The 22,821-nt window shown below is 43.3% G+C and overlaps 1 protein-coding gene across 1 annotated transcript in view; it reads left to right on the top strand.

The window, feature by feature from the left end:
- The window catches only part of NUP54 (nucleoporin 54), a 232,520-nt gene that overhangs the window by 44,570 nt on the left and 165,129 nt on the right, over positions 1-22,821 (top strand). The window contains exons 3-4 of the mRNA XM_086949277.1: positions 6,694-6,780; positions 9,290-9,442. Of these exons, the coding sequence (XP_086805403.1) occupies positions 6,694-6,780; positions 9,290-9,442 (240 nt within the window). The remainder of the gene's footprint in view (positions 1-6,693; positions 6,781-9,289; positions 9,443-22,821) is intronic.

The following is a 22,821-nucleotide window of genomic DNA, read 5'->3' on the forward strand; positions in this document are numbered from 1 at the left end:
GAAAAATTTTGGGCCTAGCCTGGCAGTTTGGGCTGAAATGTTTCCATGAGGCACAGTGTCAATACTGATTTGCGTATGGCTTGGTCCACACTGGGGTGGCTTAGGGAGCAGAAGAATGATGATGGATTAAACCTATACCTGTGCCTGGGGGTGAATGTCTGAAAAGATTCAGCAGTCCGTCCATCATCTTATTGTGTTTGATAGGTCTATAGGAAGCACAGAAATGTGGTTCCTTCCCCTGCTTTGGAAGCACTGTTATCAGAGCCTTGCTCATTGAGTGTGTGACCCTTCAGGAAGTAGCCATATGACTGAACAGGGTGGGCTACCAAATCAGAGCTGAAGGTCTTGCAAAATTTGGCTGCAAAACCATCACGCCCTAGTGATTTGTGAAGTATAAGCACTGTAATAGCTGCCTGAACCTTATGTTCATTAGTCGGGCCACCCAAAACCTCATGTGATCACCTGAGGCAAGTCAACCCCATGCAGGTAGTCTAGTTATGCATCTTCCCCTGATGTCTCAGCTCTATATAGATTTTTGTGAAAATCCGAAAAGCCTGTGCTTTATCCTATTCTGGCATGCCCCCACCCATATTTCTTTATTAAAATGACTGATGTATTCCTTCTTGTGTTGGACCTTAATTGTTGTGCTAAGTAGGAGCTCATCTTGTTTACCCGCTCATATGTCACATAGCAAAGTAAACTCTGCCCTATCCGTGTAGATCGCAGTAAGTTTTCCCCTGAGTGCATTCACCCTCCTCTTTAGTGCTAGTGTAGGAGTGTCTTTATAGGCTCGTTCTGTTGCCTGGAAGTCTGCTTCAATTGCCAACCTGTTTTGCGTTGTCTGTTTAGTTAAAGTGTGTAAGAGTGAAATGCATTTCCCCCTAATAACTGCCTTAAATTTGTCCCATGTGTTGGGTAGGTTAGTATCCTGGGGATTATTCTTTTGAAACAATTCCCTAATAGTCTTCCCCAATTCTAATTGTCTCTAATAAAGGGTGCAGGAAAAAAACATGTACGACACTCTTAATGTAAGTTCTACAAATGCTGGTCTGGAAGTGTGATTGGATGAAACCTATTTACAGAATTGAGTGTTCCGGTGATTAACTTATGAAGGTGTAGTCAAGTCGGAAGTATGTACGATGTGAATGGGGAAAAAAAAGTTTTGTCCCAGGTAGTAGGATGGTGAGTTCTACAGACATCAATTAGTCCCATGGACAGGATCATTTGTTTCAAAGCCTTAGGAAAGCTCCCGGTAAAGGAACTATCTGCCAGATTCGTCAAGCTTAATTGCGCTCGCAATGGGCCAGATTCTGAGAATCTGGCCCTTTGCGAGTGCAATTTTTGCTTTTGGGATTCATCATCTCTAATGCAAAATTCGCTATTAAAGAATTCGCACATTTGCGAGGAATTGCATTTAAGGAATCTCTAATTGAGATTCCTTAAATGCAATTCATGAACCATTTTAAAATTGCTAAATCGCAATTTTGGGCCGCTATTTACCGTGAGGTCAAACCTTGTGGTAAATAGCAAACATAGAAAAATGCATTTAAATGCATTTTTCTAAGTTGCATGTTAAACACACACATGTCCTTTGTACATGTGTGCGCGCAACACCAATTTAGATTACATTTCAGGGGTGCTACAGGGTGTCCTTTAGACACCCCTGGCACCCTTGAAATCGCTTCCTTATTTGTGATTAGCTAATTGCTAATCGCAAATAAGGAATAACTCCCCATTCATTCCTATGGGCCTTAGGCCCATAGGAATGAATGGGGAGTTATTCCTTATTTGCGATTAGCAATTAGCTAATCGCAAATAAGGAATCAGTGGGAATCGCAAATTCAATTGAGTCCTACATGAATCCCGTTTTGCGAGTCCTTTATAGCGAATCCTTAAGAATTTCCTATTAAGGACTCTCAATTACTTACCTTGATGAATCTGGCCGATAGTGAGCGGGTGCTGTCTAACTCCAGATCCGACATGAGATTGAAATCTTTTATCTGAATGATCTCTCCCTCTTCAAACCCTCCCAAAAGGATGCAAACCGATTGAATGGAGGTTGCATGGGTAGATTTGGGGGCATAGACTAACGCTATTGTGCACATTCAACCCTTAGTTTTCTTCTACCATCTGAACTCTCCTTCCTCCATATCTGATTTGCACCCTCTCGTTGGAACTTTAAAGAGTAGTGGAAGAGGAGGGCTACCCCATTTTGTTTGGTGAGGGCAGAGTATCTATAAATCAGGGGGTATGATTCATGTACAAATCGCAATTTTATTTTGCGATTCTCTACAGCTTCCTTATTTGCGATTTAGCTAATTGCTAATATAAGGAATAACTCCCCATTCATTTCTATGGGCCTAGGCCCATAGGAATGAATGGGAAGACATCAATGTGCGAATCGCTATTAGCGATTCGCATTTTGAAATTACGATTTCCAAAGGACACCCTGTTGCACCCCTGAAATGACATTGGACGCTGGTGTTACGCACACACATGTCCCAAGGACATGTGTGTGTGTAACATACAACTTAGAAAAATGCACTTAAGTGCATTTTTCTACGTTTCTGCTATTTACCACGAGGTTTGACTTCGCTGTAAATAGCCGCCCAAAATTACGAATTCGCATTATCATGAATTGCATTTAAGGAATCTCAAATAGAGATTCCTTAAATGCAATTGATCACAAATTTGCGATTTCTATAATAGCGTTTTTTGCATTTGGGATGATGAATCCCAAATGCAAAAATTGCGCTTGCAAGGGGCCAGATTCTCAGAATCTGGCCCTTTGCGAGCCGATTTTCGTTTCATGAATCTGGCCGAATGTCCCTTACCTGCTCAGCCAATGGAAAGTGGTACATCATCTCCTCCACCTCTCCCTGGAGCCAGGAGGGCGGCAGCGACTCGTCCATCACGCCTCGCAGGCCCAAGCTGCCGCCAACTCCGAAGAAGCAGAGGATAGGCGCATCCGGAATTTCCTTTAGTGTCTCCAGCCCTCCAGAGTTTCAGGCCAGTCAGCGGTGAGTCCTTTTCAGGCTGGCTGCTTCTGCTGCCTTGATTTCTAGAACGAATGCCACGGAGCCGTGTTGGATCACGTCCACTCGGCCACTGTAGAATATATTTGGGATAAAATAAGCGCATCACTACATTTTATTATTCTAGCGCATGCAAACACAGGCAAGCACAAAAGTACACATTTGTAATTTGTCTGTCCAACCTCCAGCACTGTCAACTCGCAGAATGAATCGCCAGGCCCTGAAGTAAGTGGCAAAAAAATAAGCAGTTTGCACAGCAACAAGGCACAAATCTGTGTAGGAAAAGACAGTGTTCTCTTAGTCTGTAATTTATTAACATAGTTCGCTGATTTCAACAGGCTGTTTAGTGTACCACTTGAACTACAGTAGATGTTCAAATCCAATTTGTGTCAAGATTGCAAAAAGGAGATGTTTATGTAAATATATTTACATAATCTTCAAAGAATGAAGACTAGTCCACAACTGTATATCCTCACCATGAACAGTCGTTTTTCTGAAATTTAAATACACCTATTTTCACCTCTGCTGTTTTACTGCTCTGTTGCCTCTCTTCTTTTTCTGATTGAGCTTAAATCGTGTACAAGGACGTGTTCATTCGACACCCTTTTTTGGTTATGTATCAAAATAATTAAAGCTTTAAAATCTTAGTTTTTTCCTGTTGAGAAATGCTGTACCTTGAACGTTAAGATTGGATTTGTTGTACCAAGTTGCCAGACGGTGGTGAAATCCGCTTTAACAGATGACACATCAAGTACAACTTTACTGTTGCCAAATAAGAGTCCCATTCCAGAGATTTAGACAAAATATTTTGCATTGTTTATGGCACACACCATGGACCAAGAAGAATTGTGCTCTTGGCATGTAACCCATCCCATTCATTTCAAACCGTGAATACCACTTGTCTTTTGTCTTCCTGAACATAAATACAATAGTGTAACATTACATGATTTTGTGGAGTTGTTGAATATAATGGCAGTGGATTTTTGTGTTATGGAGGTAAGAGGTTACGAATGCTGCCTTCATATTTATTATGAGAATGTCTAGTGATGCCCTTGCAATAAATAACGCGAGCCTGCAAAATAAGGTGACTATCCAAGCTGAGCATTTTTGCAGCGTTTATTATTTTGTTGTTGTTTTTTCAGGCTTTCATGATATTGACTTATGTGTTTTTTTTCTTATTTTCCGGAAAAAATAATTATTATAGGATCTACATACTTGCAAAATTAATCCTTCAAACAATAACCTCGGCTACAATGACTAAATACTGCTGTTGTGTAGTAGAGAACTTTATTTTCCCTTGCCTTTCCGACATGGATACAGTGAACACTGATTTATCGCTGTTATGGAAGGCCCAAATGTGAGCCTGTTTTGAGATACTAATCATTACGCGTAAAACCAAAACACTCCCGCACAGATCATGCTAAAAATGAACACACTTAAAATCGGACACAGCTAATCTTAATGTATAGCTCATGCGTTCTAGCTCTCACTTGTTTTACCTCTAGTATACGCCTAGGCATTGCAACCCAAATTGTGATAAGACTGTGAAAGACTGTTCTTTCAAACCGTACTATACCCATCCTGCATGGGCCGCACTTCTTTTCAACGCGCTTACAGCCAAGCAGTTTCTTACACTGAAGCTAGAAGCCCGTCCACCGTGACTGCTCATGAGGGGTAAGATAAGATGTAATTGGAATTAGAATACAATACACTTCCACATGTTGTACTACCTTCAGGGATGTACAGCCAACACTTTACTGCATCCATCACCTGTTCTTAATAGACTTGACGGAGAGCACCTTGAAGCAAACTTTAGCTCATGGTGTGCATGTCAACCTGTACAGCCACTGTCTGCAAATGTGCCCATGGAGACACAGGCTATGAGCTGCCACATTACAGGAGACAGCATGCAGAGGCTAGTTACAAAAACTACTTAATAAAAAAAGGAAAACAATTGTAAATTTGCTAATCCGCAACCAAATGATGTCCTTCTCCCTTTCACCAACTGAAATATATTTACAGTTTGCTGCGCTTGATAGCGGCTCAGTCCTCTCTCAAAAATATTAGGCAGCCTAGGTCTTAATCCAAGATAGATTTAAAATGTTGCCGTCATTCCTCTAATTTTGAGTTTGCCGTACTAAAGGCGCATTAGTAAACTATATATTGGTTTGGAATAACTTTCTTTTTGTTATAGAATGACGTCAATAGCAAATCACAATCTCTTCTGCTAGGGAGGCAAGCCATTAATGTGTTTGTGTATTGTATCAATTTAGTATATCTTCCTTTCCTTTATGTTTAGTGTTATTGGAATTAATGCACACACACACTTGTCTCTTATCTCATTCATCGCTCCCCCCCCCTTTTTTCTCTTTGCTCCCCCTCCTCTAAGCCCCCTCCTGTTTCTCTCATTCTCTTCCTCTCTGTTGAAGAATTCACATCATACCCTCCACTGTACGTACTCGTGTAGGACACATGTAGCAGAGAGAGCATGCGAATGATGTGATTAACCAATAATAAAAAATATTTAAAAATCCTTTAGATCCCTTGACCTAGTCTACTCTTCTTCCAATGAATGATTTAGGCTGTAACCAACACAGAGGTGGTGATTGGAAGTACTGTATCACCAGAAACAAACGTATGTCTTAAATGCCCCAAAAGATAGTTATTCTACTTCTGTAACCTGGAACAAACAAGTGGCATTGCAAGACATGACTGTAATAATTACTTTATTTTCAATTGAAGGACGATGTCCGTAATATTTAGTTTAATGCCAACTGTACACATGGAATAAGCAATGGGAATTAAGCCTCTCCCATCAACCTACACACAATGATATAGACCATTTAGCAGTCTTGTTTTGTCTTGCTGACCTACCTTCCATTCTCCAGCCTCCCTGTACGTGAAGATCTGAAGTTGTAAGCCACAGAGCTCACCATTTCACTGAGCTAACCATTTCACAGTTTATTTTGCATCAACTGGTCAGCTTTCCTGCTTCCAAAGTCATTGCACCATTAATGTTCATCGTCCCTTACGTTGGTAGTACATCAAAACCAAATATGGAAATAAAATCACTAGCTTAATATCTTGTTGGTAGCTGCATGGCTTCTAGTCGGCGTTTGACTCGAGTCACAAGTGCCACTCAAGAAGAATTCTAGGACCTGAGATGTAGCAGTGCAGTGGGATATGCTAATATGGGAGAGAGGGAAGTAGAGTAACATTTATTCTGGTTGCCCGGTATTTTGAATACATTACTTGAAATATCAGCAAAAGAACACATGTTGCATGACCAACCTTAAAATAGACCTGCTCCTTCTTGTAAACACACTTTCCCTAAACACACCTGAACTTGCTTCAAAGCTGTATGATTCCCAGAAACACACTTACAGGAATGCCTCTAAGGTGCACAGAAGCATGGAGACTTCAAATGTCCAGATAAACTAGTGATGCACTCGCAATCCTCAACCCATGATACCTGTTGAGCAAAAAAGGGCATCCAGATCATTCACTTAATGCATAATCCTAATATTACTTTGGGAAAATGTTGCATAAAAACATTAATCATTTGAACTTTAGCTAACAAAGTTGTGTCCCGTTCATACAATTCCTTCCACATCAGCCATGTCATTGTACTTTACTCATTTGCAATTTTATTTACTAGGTGGGTTTGGAGGATTTGGAGCGACTACTACTGCACCAACAGGTTCTGCATTTAGCTTTTCTACTCCTGCCAGTACAGGAACCACAGGTAAGACATGGGCTCTGATACCATGGATTCTTTACTCCTCCCTTGATATGTCTTTAACTTACTGTGAAGTCAAGGTAGTGGGGGGTTGTTCCTGTTGAGTTGCGCCGAAGCTTGAAGGAGTCTTTTTTTTTTTTCTTCGCATGTGATTGTAAAGAATCTCGCAAGTGATTCAGAAAAAAAGTGTAGTTTTCTTGATGCATTTACCTGTGCAAATGGATGTATGCAGGTGGAAAACTCTATCTAACTAATAAGCCTTACCATGTTTTACTTTTTGCCTGTGGGATAAAATATTATACTCTTAGAGAAACTGCTTTCCATACATACCTACAAAATGTTGGTGTTTTTATTTTGAGATTTTCAACATATTCTCGCATTCCCTTGATATATGCAAACCTGGAAACGTACTTGCGCTATACCAACAACAGCAAATTTAAATGCATCTGGAGGGTTGGAAGCTGCATGTAAGAAGGACTCAAATAAGCAAAAGTTACACGTTTGTGGGCATTAATCCACTCTTGTAGACTTACCCACTCAGTAACAGCTACACACTAACCAGCTTAATCTTCCAGATGTACTAAATTGGAGATTAAGACCATACCAATCCAATCCTTATTCACGTGTAATTTAAATGCCTTTTAGGAATATATTGTTAATAATGGGGATTCTACTTTGTTGCAGAACATGCCAGGTATGCTCTCCGACTAAATCTTTACTTGGCTAGGCTATTGCTTTGGTGTCATTCAGTGAGGTAACTTATTATGATAACCTTCCCATTATGACGGAGCCCTGATAATACCAAACAAATTAAAATAAGGTTTGAATTGTAAGAAGTGTGATGATGAAATTTCTGGTGGGCAAAGTACATTCCTTACAATCTGATACTTAGACAATTGGGCACAGTCCTGATGTTCCTAGTTCTTAATAGATTAATATGGCCTGCAACTTGGCACTGACAAAACTGCAGTGTTTACAGGAGACTGTTTCTTCATCATTTAAATGCAATTTAAACATGCAGCAGAAAAACGGTCTCCGTTAAGTCTGCACAGGTGACTATAATAGCACTGCAAGGCATGTTTTTCAAACCCATATAGAGGTAAGGACATAAGACCTAATGTACCTCTAATTGTTGCTTTGAAATCTGCAAACCCTGCAGCTTAGTTTAAAAGTTGAAATCACTGGTCTTTCTCCCCTCCCACCATCAAATACTTCACTACATTTACTACCGTCATGTTCTATTGTAATCTCCCCACTCCTCGAATCTGTTACATATCTGTTACATATCATTGTGTGACCTTACATTACCTCAATGAAACAAAATCTTGCTGCGCTTCTCCCGTGCCCTAGCCACTAAAAACAATGCCTTGCTTTAACTCAAATAGATTGCAAACTAGCCCGCTTAAAACAAAAAAAACGTACTCCTGAGACCATTTGACACTTTACTTGTAGCCCTCACCGAACCGGAGTGTAATGAAGGCTAATCTAAGGAGAAAAACAGTAGGTTTATTCAGAAAATTGGGACCAGCTCCTTACTTCCACTGACATCTCAACGTTCCATCAGGTCTATAGAACTAAACTGGCTGAAATGTCGAAGCGGAATCGCCCAAACGTAAGATAAAATGTACTAACTATTTACAATTTAAAGGAATAGATAAAGATATTGAAATATAACGCACTTAATCCTCCTTCAATAAATATGCCGTTCTGCATCTTTCTTCCAAATGTCACAATGCCAGTTACCACTCTTCTTCTAATGTAGTACTCTGCTGCCGTCTGTATTAAGTGGTACTGTGGAGTATGTTTTATGATCTAAAATTGCTGTGTTTGTCACATTCTGTGACATAGGTGTCTCCTTGACAACCAAATATCATGAACACATTACATGACTAAATCCTAAATCTGCTGACTGTTATTGCTTTGATTTTCTTAGTTGTTTCTGCATTAGATTATCCCTGTTAAACAAAGACATCATAATGTTAATCTGTTTGTCAAACAAAATTCAGTTACACCCGCTAATATGGAGTAATTTACCTGAATTTATTTTCAGCAGACCTTTTCTGAGTGATGAAAGCGAAGTGTACCGCTTCTTGAGCTCTCCAGTGGATCTGGTTACCTCCAGTCTTTTTGCTACACCTTAATTAGAATTAATTTACATTTCTTCCCAGATAACCTTGTTGTGTGACAATTTAAACGCTCAGAAAATGCAAATGTGTATCATCCTAAAGATCCTCTTTACTCATACCTTCTTAGTTGCAAGTGCTTGATGCGAAATGTCTTGCAAGAGGATCAATTGCAGAATCTCCCCTCTAATGATAATGCATAATAAATAGCCACCTGTAGACTTTCACAGTTTCTATTGCATGTGCTTTTTTGCTTGCTTTAGAAAATGTATCAAGGAAGGCTGGGAGAAGCTCACGTATTTGTTCAAATGTAGTAACTCCTTGTTTTCTAGCTTTTTTTCAGAAGAGAAAATAGTATTGCTTTTAATTCAAGTCTTTTGTGTTGCTTCAAGGTTTGTTTGGTGGAACTCAAAATAAAGCGTTCACGCTTGGTAGTTGCTTTGGTGGAGTAGGTACCAGTGCCGGCCTGGGCAGTACACTAGGAGGGGGTTCACAGTTTGGAGGATTTAACACACAACAACAGCAGCAACAGCAACAACAAACAGGTAAGTGTAGTTTGCTAAACTGTTTTTAAAAAACAAGCAAGCAAAATATGGAAACAAAATAATCCTGTTTGGTTTCGTTCATGCACCATTATTTAATCGCAGTTTGGTTCCCGAGCTCATTAGCGCAATGTAACAAGTTATTTTTCTGCAGTGCCTTAAGCCTTTGAAGTCAGAGGTGCTTGTACCTCCATTTCTCAGTCCTTTTTAGGTTGTTCAACCACATGCACCTATGCAAACTATGTTAGTTTGTTTTTGGCACATTCAGAACTAGGTATGAAAGTTTCTAGCCTTAGTGTTAAGAATTTTCAATTCTATAAAGGAAACAGAGGCAGGATTATGCTTCTCTAACTTTACGGCAAACGTTCAGTATCCAATAAAATAATATATACCAAACTACATTTTGCATAAATCCCAAATGCAGTCAACCCACAAGGAAAAATTATCTTTCATTGATGCTGTAGTCAAAGCGAAGTGTTCTTTCGTTGTTCTATAATTTCTGTTTAATTCTCATGTTGTTGCATTTTTTGGTGCATATACCCTCTGTTGGCGGTATCGATCTATTGCCAATTGCAGCTAGGAAGGCACATTGCACTCTACATGCTGATTTACTCTTTCCCGCGACCAGCCTGTGTACCTCTGTCCTCTCTCTGCGCCTCCCGTTGGCAGCCTAGGCCCCCGTTTCACTGCAGCCTTTCAATCTTTCTTCTTCTATTTCCCTCTGTAAGCCTGTGCCGTGTGGGCCTCTCGGGGTAATTTGATGCCTACATCCGGTAATTTCCTTTTCTTGGTGCCCCCTGGGGGGAACCCAGTGGCGGCTGTAACATTTGAAAGCGGTGGGGGTGGAAACTGATAATCATACTGCACCGTAGCGAGCGAGCGTAGGAGGGTTCGGGGGAATTCGCCCCGAGGAAAATTTTGAAAAAATAGTGGAAAAATGGTGCATTTCCAAGCAAATCTGAGAAAGCAGGAAGGTTAATAAAGCAATTGTGAAAGTGCAGGGATTACATTATTAAAGAGCTGTCATATAACATACTAGGTAGCTGCTTATTCAGTATAACAACAGAGCTTCATCACAGACTTAAAGATACAATGCTGAGAACCTCACAGATTGTTTTTATTTAAACTGCACCAACAAAACAAACAACTTTTTTGATTTAAACTGCAAACGACAAAAGAACCAACTAAACAGGTCACAAACTATCGCCATTCAACATATTTACTTTTTGTATCTAAATTCAGCACGCCTGTCTTTAAGCGCAGCAAATTTTTCAATTTCTTGAACGTTAAAGTCAGCAATATTTTGAACAAGTTTGCTCTCTATAGAGAACATTGCCAATGCATTGAGTCTTTCCTGAAGCATGGTGTTCCTCAGGAATGTCTTAATCCTCTTTGGCGGAAAAAGATCGTTCTGCCTCTGAGGTTGTCATAGGAGTTGTAATGACGATTTTTAGTAAAGCTACTGTCTCTGTAAATGTCTTTTCCATATTAAGTTCATGAATTAAAGACAGCAACTACCTGCCATCTTTGGCTTTCTGGTACACAGGCATTGAGTACATTACTGTCAACTCACTTTTCAGGTCCTCTTGGTTGAGCATCGGATAAGCTTCCACAACCTCATGCAGAGCATGCTCAAGGAAGGATTCATTATATTTTTCAAAGTATTTACTTTCCAATAATGCGGCACTCCCCAAATGTTTTGTGAAAGCAAAACGGTCTTGTGTCTGCACAATTACAATGTCACAGATCTCTTTTGTACTTCGGACCAGAGTGGTGATGTTTTTCCTGTGGTTTGAAAAAGTTGAAGCCGCTGGCAGTTGGCTGTCTAAATTGTCAACCTCATCTCTCACTGTGTGTATGCTTGCGACAAACTGCGTGGTATATCTTTTCCCAGAGACCGTATCTACGTCTCGTCCTTGCAACTGATTGTATAAATTCTCGACCTTTGTCATGATCTTTTCAAATAAAAACAGAAAGAACTGAAACTCTCTATCTTTTAGTGTTCTAGGAAAGCCACAGGCTTCACTGTGACTTTTTAAATCAAAGGTTTCTTTGGCTTCTGTGGCTTCAAAACATTGCACAAGGTCCTCCCTATATTGAAATATTAGTTGGACTGTACGTATGTTCTAGTTCCAACGAGTTGAGGCTCCCTTCGGAACCCTTTTGTCCACAATCTCCTGAAGTGCTTCCATTCTTTTTGGGGAACATGAGAAGAATGCGGCCATGCCTCTTACATCCTGAATAAAATTCGTGTCTCCGAGATCTTTGAAACTGCGTGTTGCATAATAAGATTAAGTTGGTGGGCGTGACAGTGCACATAATGAGCATTCGGGTAGACATCTCTAATTCTTTTTTGCACGCCACCATGGCTTCCACTCATTACGGACGCACCATCATAGCTTTGTGCAATAAGTTTTTTTCTTTGCTGCAGCTCTGGAAAAATGAAGTTGAGTTGACGCAGTATAGCTGCAGTAATGGTTTCTGCAGTGGAGTTTTTTAAATGAGTGAAACCATAGAACCTCTCCACAGCATTATAGCCCTTGTCCAGGTACCGAAAGACTAATACGGACTGCATTTGTGTGGCCACATCAGTGGTGTCATCGGCCTCAATAGCCACAAAGTCTGTGTTTTGCAACTCTTGGACAATATGGCTTCTCATTATTTCTAGCATACACTCCAGGAGTTCATTTTGTATCGTTTTAGAGGTGCCCTTAAAGACTGTAGCACTTGCTTAATGTGCTTCCATTTCCTTGTCTATGCTTGCTACTAAATCTACAAAACCCATGAATATTCCAGGATTTGTGGAACCTTCCGATTCAACATGGCCTCGCAATGCCAGTTCGAAAGCACCACAGAAACGATTGCAATCAATTATTTTTGATAGGATGTGTCTATTCCTATCAACTGTTTGATTGTGTTTCTGTATTGTTTGGCGATATGCATCGCTTATGTGCTGCTCAATCGGTGAGTCTCCCAACATTCCCAGTCTTGTAACGTTTTCCATATGCTTTCTTGTGTGTGCATGCTTCTTTATTTTTTCAGACAGGTGCTTCAAATCTATCACGCCTTCTCTTGTCCAAGGAAAGTCACCATTAAACAGCAAGCAGGGGAAGCAGAACAGTCTGTTTCTTGAAGGGCACCCTGTAAGCCAATCAGCTTTTGTGTACCAGGTGTTTGAGAATGTACGATTGTAAGATTTTCCTCTGTCCTGGGTAACTTGGAGTTGTAGGTCAGGTCGATCAGGTCCTAACCTCTTTATCTGTAGTTTATCTTCCAGTGGGCGTGCATGGAATGCTCGTGTAATTAATCTTTGTACCGTATTCATCTTGCCGATGCTGTCTTTACCAATATGAAAGAAGCCTGTCAATAGTCAAAGTACAACGTATAAGATTTGGTGCAATAATATCAAATTTCAGTACAAATACATATATCTTGTGCAGGACAGCAATATAGCTGCAACAGCTCATTTGAATGGCCAGCCAGGGGTGGCACATAATACATGCTGCAGCCCCTGGTAGGCCTTGCGTGCACCTATGCCCTGGGTACCTATGGTGCACTATACAGGAACTCACAAGAGTGACCCAATACCCAATTGGCAATGCACCTAAAGTACATTGTGTGAATTTAGAGAGAGAACAGCTGGGCTGTGGGTCTGATTAGAAGGACCACAGCCTTTCTAAGTTGTAAACCAGTAAAGCAAAAAGCAAAAAAATGGGGTGACCATAGGAAAGCAGACCCTACTCTCCTACATTATGCTCCCCTTTGGACAACAGGATAGGTAAAACATACAGCATGACTGGCTGCTTCCTCTGTGTGCCATAGTGGCACTGAAACGGATACTGTTTGAGGGCCTTTAACTAGGCAAGGATAGATAGTGCCTATAATACCCGTTATTGCACAGGGCTAAGGACAGGCTCAGTATTAGTAAATTCCATCCAGTCACGGTACAATGTCCAGAATGTGCACCCACCCCAACCACCATGTAGAGTGAGTGACCACAAACATAGCCCTAACTCCAATCTAAAAAAAAATATCATCTGTTTCCTTACCTTGAACACGGTTGTTTGCTGGGTCGTAGCCGGGATGAAAGAGCAGCAAGGAGGTTGGGGCCTCTTGTTCTTTCTTCAAAAATTGCCCAAAAAGTTAGGTAAAGGTTCAGGTTGTCAGGCTTTACCAGGTGCTGGAAATAAAAATATAACAATTTATTTTTGAGACATTAGGGTAATCAAACAAAGACTAGGGGGGGGGGGGGGGGGGGAGCATAATGCTACAATTTTAACCTTGCAGTTTTCAATAGTTCACTGTTGTATGTTATGATTTTTACTTACGAACTGCAAGTGACAAAATAATTTATCTGAGAAATGCAGTGACTCACTGACCTATTTACAGCATTTTGTGATCTGCATCAGGTACATGTTCTTTGCAGCAGGCCCATTAACCTTCTCTGCTACCTTTCCATGAGTCAAAACTTCCATTACACAAAACTCTGATCTCTCTCTAGGAAAAACATTAACAATATCCTTGGTGCAACAACAAGTGTTGCATGGCTAAACATTTATAAGGTCCCAAAGGCGCAACCTGTAGGCTGTGCCAATGAAAATACTGGCTGCTACCCGCTGTTATGGCTGACAAATTCGAATAGCGCTGCCCAAATATATTTACAAGCCACATGTAATAGTGCTGGAAAATTCAAATGCTTTAGACGGTGGACCCAAACATTGTTTATAGGATGTGGCCTTGCCCTAATAATGGACCACACAATTACTACTGACGTACTAACACACACAGGTCAAAAGTTCACACAGGCTGTGCTTTACATGGAAGATAAGGACACAGTCATATGTGGAGTGTAGGGGAGGGGCCCTGACACCGTGAGCCCCTGTGCCACTGCACCTGCTGCACCAGTGACAGCTGCCCCCCCACCCCTAGGATTGAACCCCTGATATCACACCACCAACATCCTGGGACGAGAATACTGGGAATATTAAAAGGCGCACGCGTGTAAGGGAGCACAGCAGTGCCAATCTACGTGCCCGAAGATATACGTAGCGCCTAAGTATGTGTGGAGCTAGGGATAGGAAATCTAAACGTACCTGTCAACATTTTAATTCGAAAGCCAGTCCTCAATATTGAGGTTTCAATATTCAGGGGGCACGAGCACACCCAGGCCTAGAGGCCTGCACACCCTGCTTCCTGGTGGTAAGTACCCTACACAACCGACCCTCGCACCCTCTGTCACCCCTAGACCTCTCAGACCCTCAAACTCAGCTCACCCCCGGACCACAGGCACTCACACCCCCTAGACCTCAGGCACTCGCACTCTGCTCACCCCCAGACCACAGGCCCTCACACTCCTGGACCTCAGCCCCTCTCACCCACGGGCCTCGCCCTCAGATCCTCACACTCTGCTGCCTTCTGTCTCCGGACTTCTGGCCCTCATACCCAGGAACTCCCTCATACCCAGGAACTCAAGCCCTCACAGTCTGCATCTCTCACACCCTCTGACCTCCGGCCCTCACACACCCAGGCCTCGAGGCCTGCACGGCCTACTTCCTGGTGAGTACCCCGCACCGCTGACCCTCTGTCACCCCAGGGCCATGGACCCTCACATTGCTGCACCCCAGGACCTCGGGACCTCACACTCTGCTGCCTGCTTTCTCTCGGCCTCTGGGCTCAAGCCCTCAAACCGAAGACCTCAGGCCCACTCATCCTGGAACACAGACCCTCACACTCTGCAGCCCTCACACCCCGGACCTCTTAACCATAGAAAAGAAGAAACTTGAGCCATCTTTGAAACTGTGTCTAGAGTAACCACTATCACAAAATATCCTTCTTAAGTTGAAGATCCATTATAAATTCTGTAGAAATCATATGGCAAGTTTCAGGAGCTACTGGTGGTGACAGCTGTAACTATCTGAACGCTTTAGAACATGGAGAATTAGGTTGGAGCAAATAGGACAGGCAAGAGCATATTCCTGAATGTGACATTGAACAAATGGCTCGCAAAAAGATAGCAACCTAAAGTCAAAGAAATGTGTATTTCCCCATGGTCAGAAATGTCTAGGTTATGACACATTTTAGTAACATCCAGTTTCAATTGCATTGTTGGAAAAAATGGCTTGTTGGTAAATCATCCAACAAGGGGAGTCTTTAAAATCAAGTCTTTAAAATCAAGTCTTCCAGTAACTGTCAATCTATCTCTTATTGAGCCATCTTGACTTTATCTACAAAAGTCTAAACTGCACCAGCAACTCACTGATGATGAATAATTACTGGCTGGTTATAGATAAATGATGATTCAGGTTAACGAGGAGACAACGAATACTGCCACCAACACTCTCTTTGAATCAGGAATATAGGTGATGGGGAAATCCTATTACACAATCCTATTACACAAAGAAAAGCGCATATCTGGCCGAATGAGTATTACTACTTGGCGATTTTGCTAAAGCTGTACTTTTTTAATAATTGGTTCCGTTTTTAAATGTTTTTTTTAGTCCCAACCATTTAGTCCCAACCAACAGATATTTCCCACCAGGATCATGGCTTCAAATACTCAATAGTTCTGTTCAGATTCTGACAAAACATGGGATAACGAAAATACTGAGAAGTGTCTCTTTCAGCAACACATTTATTTGAAGTGTCAGGATGACGTCATTTTGGTACTTAAGTAAACAATTGCTTACACATATTAAGAGCTTTTTCATTCTTCATAATTTAGATTTTTAAAACAAGCGTAATGTCGCAAGTTATCTCAGCAAAATTCGTGATGAATTGATGATTAGAAAATTGTGGATACAAGAAACATTTTAGTCTCTTGAACATTAGTAGGTGAAGGTCAGTTCAAAATAGCTGACATTTTCTTAGGTGCTCCATAGAAAGACTAGAGGTATTCAATATAAACTTGATGTACGGATTGTATTCCTTCTCAAACTCATAATTTGTGGGTTCACAAGACAAATTATGTGGTGCATATGTTCTTGATGTACTTCATAAGTCTTTCAACACACTAGTATACCATTTCTTTCCTCAAAATGTTTTATTAATTTTTTGCAAGCCAGAACAACAAACATTAAATATCCTAACAAACAAACTCAGCAGTCATCATAGCACAACGGAAACCTGGGTCCTCCCCTTCTCTCTCTCACAAGCTGATAGCAACACAATCACTCAACCTGCCCCCCCCCGATCTGATCCCCCTCTGTCCCTCAAACAACCCTCCTCCTCTGACCTATGCCAAGCTCAGTCCCTACCCAGTTCCCCCAGATTTTCTCATTTATGCATATAACCCCAGCACTCGTATATCATTCTTTCCCTGACCCTGCACAATTCTATCTCTTCTTGTGATTCTGCCAGCCCCGGGCAAGATGGACTGCCCCGGTGTTTTGCAATATCTCCCATATCAACAATATTGCCCAAGCTGATCAGGAGCTTAGTGTATGACGTGACCTCTGAGTCCGTCCAGACCCCCATCAATACCCTTGAAGCAGTTAGTGGCAAGGGTAAGGCAGCGGCCACTGCCAGGAATTGCTTCATTTAATGTAACGTTTGCTTTTGTATTTTGTTCAATTATGTTCTGTTCTGTTCCTATTGTGAAGCGCTCTGACACCTTCGGGTAGAGTCCGCGCTATATAAAAGCGCACAAATAAATAAATAAACGAAAGCATCCTCATTTCCCATAAGCGTGCAGCCTTCTACTCTAGTCTAACCCCCGGATATCAGGCCTTCAAGTTCTCACCCTCGGAGTCGGACCTCAGGCAGGTCCAGGCCAGGCCCACTCATCCCGGACGGTCCCTGCCGTGCTTGGCTGTCATGGCTGAGTGAGAAGCGCTCACAGCGGCGCGTCCGACTTTGTGTTAAGACCGGCCACCAGTCACGGCACTGACACACACTGACAGCATACTAAAACTGGGCACTAAAATACTCTGGACCACAGTAGCCACAACGACGATTTGTTCGTTATTTTGTTCAGATCCCAGACCTTACTACTGCCATCGGTTTCATCTTTGGTTTACTGTTTCCAACACAGTAAGTAACACATACACAACACATGCTGATGCTAACTGTAGGGCGGCTGTAACATGCAGGTACTACTGCTCGGGGTGGGTGAAGCCTCTCAACCAGTACTGCTCTCAACCAGAGAGAGAGTTGAAACAGTGGTGTGCTGTGCTGTGGACGGTGGACGCGGTGCCGTGTCGCGGTGGTGGTGAGGTCTGGACCGTAGGTGCACACACACTCACTCTGTTACAACCAGGCCAGGGCAGCAGGAAGACGACAAGTCACGACGACGACGGACTCCTTGTGAATTGTGAGTGACTCTGGTATAGTGGTACTGACTGTAGGAAGGTGGATATCTGACTATGGTTACCCCCAAACTTTTTGCCTGGTGTTTAGATGGTTTTTGACATAGTTGGCCTGGGATCCTGCTATTCAGGGCCCCAGGCTAATTGCTCTCTCCTTAAAATAGACTCCATGTACCTTAAGTGCATACCCAATTGGAACTGGTTCCCCTTATAGGCCCCTGTAACAGTGTACCATAGGTACCCAGGGCATAGGTGTAGCCAAGGCCTACCAGGGGCTGCAGCATGTATTGTGCCACCCCTGGCCTTGCCTCCATATTTGACACAACTGGTTGATCACTCAGCTGGGGTAAGTTGGTGTAATCACCTCTTACTTAGATATAGTATACCTATATCTAAACCTAACTGGTCACATGTTAACCTATAAGTCTCTCCTATGGCAGGCCTTAACAATCCTGGAGGCAGAGTGCTTGGTTTTATGTGAGATGTTGCTCTAGCATGAGCTGAGCCTGTCTGCAGCTGTCGGGAACAACTCCCTTAGCTGTTCCGGGATATTGCCATACCATATACTCTTCATTATAATCCTCGCGGTTACTTGCTAACTTTGGTTTGGCTTTATCAAAACATGTCGAGTAAGGTGTCATAAGATTTGGAATACTATCCCCTCGACAGTTCTGTCGACGGGGATAGAATTCCACCCTTCTAGAGGGACACGACATGTACATAACCTGAACCCCGGTTAAAGTTAACCAGAGCCTTAGCATCACAAAATGGATTCTACCATCACAGACACAAGTCTGACCTCCTGCTGCTGGGAGTCCTTCCAGCGAGGGAGGCTTGGACAAAGGGCTTCCTGCCTTGGGAGGTGCAAGCACCACCCCAGACAGGATTTTGTGTATTGGGTAGGACAGGGTTGAATAGAATCAGACATGCCCGGGGCACACAAGGTGTCCTCGTGCATAAGCCAGTCCAAACCGGTCCTGGGGCTTTCCAGCCCCAGTCCTGGCGAGGAGCTGGACAAAGGAAAGGGGGTGTAACCGCCCCCCTTCCTGGTCCCACCCAGAGGAGGGACCTAGAAGGGGATCCACCCCTCAGATTGGGAATAAGAGTGGGAGCAGTGCCATAGCACCCCAGATCATCCTGAATCAACTTGAAAATAAGAAGATGACTGGACTTCGACATTCTGATGCACAGAAGACTGAAGAGCATCTCCCTTGTGGCCTAGGAGTGGCCACCCTGTGAACACAGGCACCATCCTGCAACTCGACGTCTGCTTTGCCACCGCCTCCTGCCGGAGCCCGAGCCTGACGAGACCCAGACTCCCAGACATCTCACCGCCCGATCCACAGTCCCTGCAAAGAAGGGACCCGTGGAGGCACTGAGAGACACGTGGGACCGGACATCTCGAAAGACCCCCGAGAAGCTGACTGCGCAGCACCCGAGGTACCCTCAACGCTGTGCTTTGGGGATTGAGAAGCCCCACAACCGAGCAGCCCTTGCACCGAAGATCAGCCCCCCAGCATCTCCACAATCTGCGTGGGGCCCTTTTGCATCGTGCCACTCGACGCGCCATCCCGGCCACTTGCCACGTGGTCAGCGGCCATCTTGGCGACGAAACCTACAATCTACACTGCGGGTCTGGTTGCTCCAGACTTGCCCTCGCTCCTGTAAAAAGGAGCACCCGCTCTGGCCTTGCTGGTCCGAGTGATAAGCTTTTTCCACTTCCTGAGTGGCTTGCATTAGCCAAGGCCTGTTTGCTCCAATCAAGTTGCCGACACCGCCATCAGCTAGAGCCTTCGTGGGACAGCTCGTGATCGACTCCTGGACGTCCTCGACCTCTTCGTGTCTACGTGGCTGAGGAGACAAGCTACACCTCATCGCCTGTTTGCACCCGACATCGCCTGGTTCCATCCTGGTTCCACGGTAGTCACTGGCTAGTGACTTTGAACATTGTCCCCTCTGCTTTCAGGTCTTCACCACTTCAGATCCACCCTTGGATCCACCGGAACTCTTCACATCGAGCCGCCTGCAGCATCTTCAGCTCCAAGCACCATCGACCTGCATGACGAAACCCGACACTACTTCGCACCTGTGCACCCGCTTCCTGTGGGTGAGGTAACTCAGCAACGCCGGTGTTCCTACACTGGTACACACCTCTAGTGTCTGTGTCTAAAGTTTCATTCTTCTAGGTCACTCGGAAGGTTCCTTAATAACTAACTTTGTAACTTTTACGCACCATTGACTTAACATTGGTATATGCGTGCACTTTCCGCACTGCACCAGAGTCCCGCGGGCCTTTCCCGATTTCATCACTGTTAGTCCTGAACAGCTCCAGCGATTCCCCAGGCCCTAGGCCTACTTCCTTTCAGCTAGGTGGTTCTTATACCACTATTTTAGTATATGGTTTAGGTGGCCGCTAGGGCTCATCCATATTGTGCAACTTTGGTATATTTAAACTGTGTTTTGTTTTAACGTATTTGCTTCTGTGCTCATAAAGAGTATAGGGGAGTTTGTAGTAAATAAATATATATATATATTTAATATATATCTGAGTGGTGTCCTTTAATTTGATATTCAAGGGGATTGTGTATGGTAAAACAGCTTGCTTCACATGCCTTTACAGAGTTTAGCCTAAGACTGCTTTGTCCACGCTACTAGGATGGCTGGTCTATAAGGTTGACTTACAACCAATCATCATAAGGGTTGTTTGGCATGGTAGAAGGTGATCACTAGAATTAGTGAGCATCACATACCAAGCCAACTTCTCACACTGACCAGTCTATGAGTCTACTTCTACTTTCACTTAGACTTGTTGTTAGTTTCACTTTTAGTTGTTTTGGTGCGCCACGCGTGGTAATGGCCAATCACCTCGACTTTGCTGGATAATAGCCACAGGTGATTGGCCATGCAGTGCGGGCCGCAGCAGAGCAGCCAACACCCACGTGTGGCACCATCCTGCTGCAGCAGCCAATCCTGGCGCAGCGTTAACAGCGCCACTGCGCCAGGATTGGCTATGAGCAGACTGCTATTTGCCCATAATGAGACCGGGGCCCGGGTCCCATGCCGGTCTAGTCTCTGAGTGCTATGGGGGGGGGCTGGACGGACCACAGTACGCATGCGCAGGCCAGTCAAAATATCGAGGCCTCCTGGATTTCACATGCGCAGTGTGTACAGTTACTGTCGTACACACTGCGCATCCTCAATATTTTGACTGGCCCGCGCGCAGTTACTGCCAATGCTATTCTGCTTGCCCCCCCCCCCCCCACCTGCACGGCCCACTCTCTTATGCGCTGCCCGATAATGTCGGGCTTCTCCCGGCCGGGGTGACGGTAGCGCGCTGCTCAGATTAATCATCCCGTTCTAATCCGGTTCTGACTTTTTAAATTATGCATGCCTGCATGTTGTTGCGTTGGCAGGTGCGTCCATGGCTAGTGGGGCAACGCCCCCAATGGACGCACCGCCACTGGGTGAACCTCTTCTTTCTTCTCCTGTGTGCTGGCAGTGACCGGCCCTGCCCTGTGAACTCCTCCTACCAAAACTCCTTACTTTGCCTTTGAGAGCAAAGTATTTTGAAACCACAGTCTGGAGACAAGATGCTGACCTCTGGCAAATCCACATTATTGGGGTTTCTATACCCCCTGATTGTACCTGGTACACTCCCACCACTCTCCTCTACCTTTATTTTCTTGGGGTGCAGATAATTGTATAACTGTTTGAATCTGGCCTAGTTCCTCCGCTCTAGATCAATCTGGGTGAAATTTTGAAGTAAAGATAGAGAAGACAAATTAAAGCCTCTGTTCCTGACGTAGAATGGTGTTAACTCTGCATCCATTTCTCATTGAATCCTGGAGATATGAGCATGATATATTTTCATTAGTTAATAAACATGCTCATTATTCTACCACATTTCTGAAGTCGACAAACCTAAACACTAATCAAGAAACTGTTGCCCTAAATGTCTGTATTGTCTGCACAATTATGTAATACAACAGCAGATCATAAAATTGCAATAGATTCTCTGTTCCTCGTACACTGTTTCAAATTCTGGACTAAATTTAAAGTATAGAAACTATATTTTCGGTACAACCCAAGGAATATAATGAGGCAGCCAGGTCTCCCTTACCATGACTCACTGGCCTGGAGAATGTAAAGAATGATATTTGTCAGATTTTAGCAATGTTTTAAAAACCACGGAAATTCCATTCAGTCTCCTTCATACAGGAACCTATCTCTGCCAATGCCTGACCCAGATCTATGTTTCCCTCAGTCTCCTGAGCTAGGGGTTACTATGAATATAGATGAGATCTCTTTTGACTCATGATGGCTGAGCAATAAACTGGGTGCAGTGTATTCAGACATTTTGTAATACAAATAAAAGGAAACACCGGCGTTGGGCCTCTCTCTATTTTACTGTAGGTATCATCTCTGGACACTACCTAATATTTAAAAATCTACAGAGCCTAATGTTTCTATCGCTGGATGCCAGACTTTCCTCACCCTGATTAGCTGATCAGGAAATGCTTTGAACTTGGTGGTTTCCTCTTTTCTTCCTCAGGCAAGAGCATATCCCTGTCATGGCTTGACCTGCTTCTCCTGCATCATCTGTGTGTGGTATACGACATGTGGGTTTTCAATGTTTTTGCGCAGGGATCTGCATACTGCACCCAGGGAATGTTTTTGATGGGCGGGAGCTTCCCTGGTGGAGATCAGCAGTATTTTTGCCAGCGGTCGGCTGACATCTGTGGAAACATAATTCCCCTAGAAATTTCTGAAAACTAGAGACTCAAGTGAATCTAGGAAAACATGTTTTGCATTAATTCCAACACGGTTTGTTAACCGGAATCCCCTGTAAATATCAAAATATGTTAAAAAAAAAAAAACGTAACCTCACTTCTGTGTCTGAAGACTTCAGAACTTCTAGTTCACAGCAAATTTTATATCCGTCCAATGTTCTCAAACGCCTCCTTATAAAAATGATACCCCACATTCAGGTGGGTTTACCAACCTTGTGAAGACCACATTGACATTATATTGGCCTCTTATGCGACAATATTTGCCTGCTCCTACCCGTAACGAAAGGCA

This window comes from Lissotriton vulgaris, unplaced genomic scaffold (assembly GCF_964263255.1).
Source record: "Lissotriton vulgaris unplaced genomic scaffold, aLisVul1.2 SCAFFOLD_1644, whole genome shotgun sequence".
Classification (NCBI taxonomy): Eukaryota; Metazoa; Chordata; class Amphibia; order Caudata; family Salamandridae; genus Lissotriton; species Lissotriton vulgaris.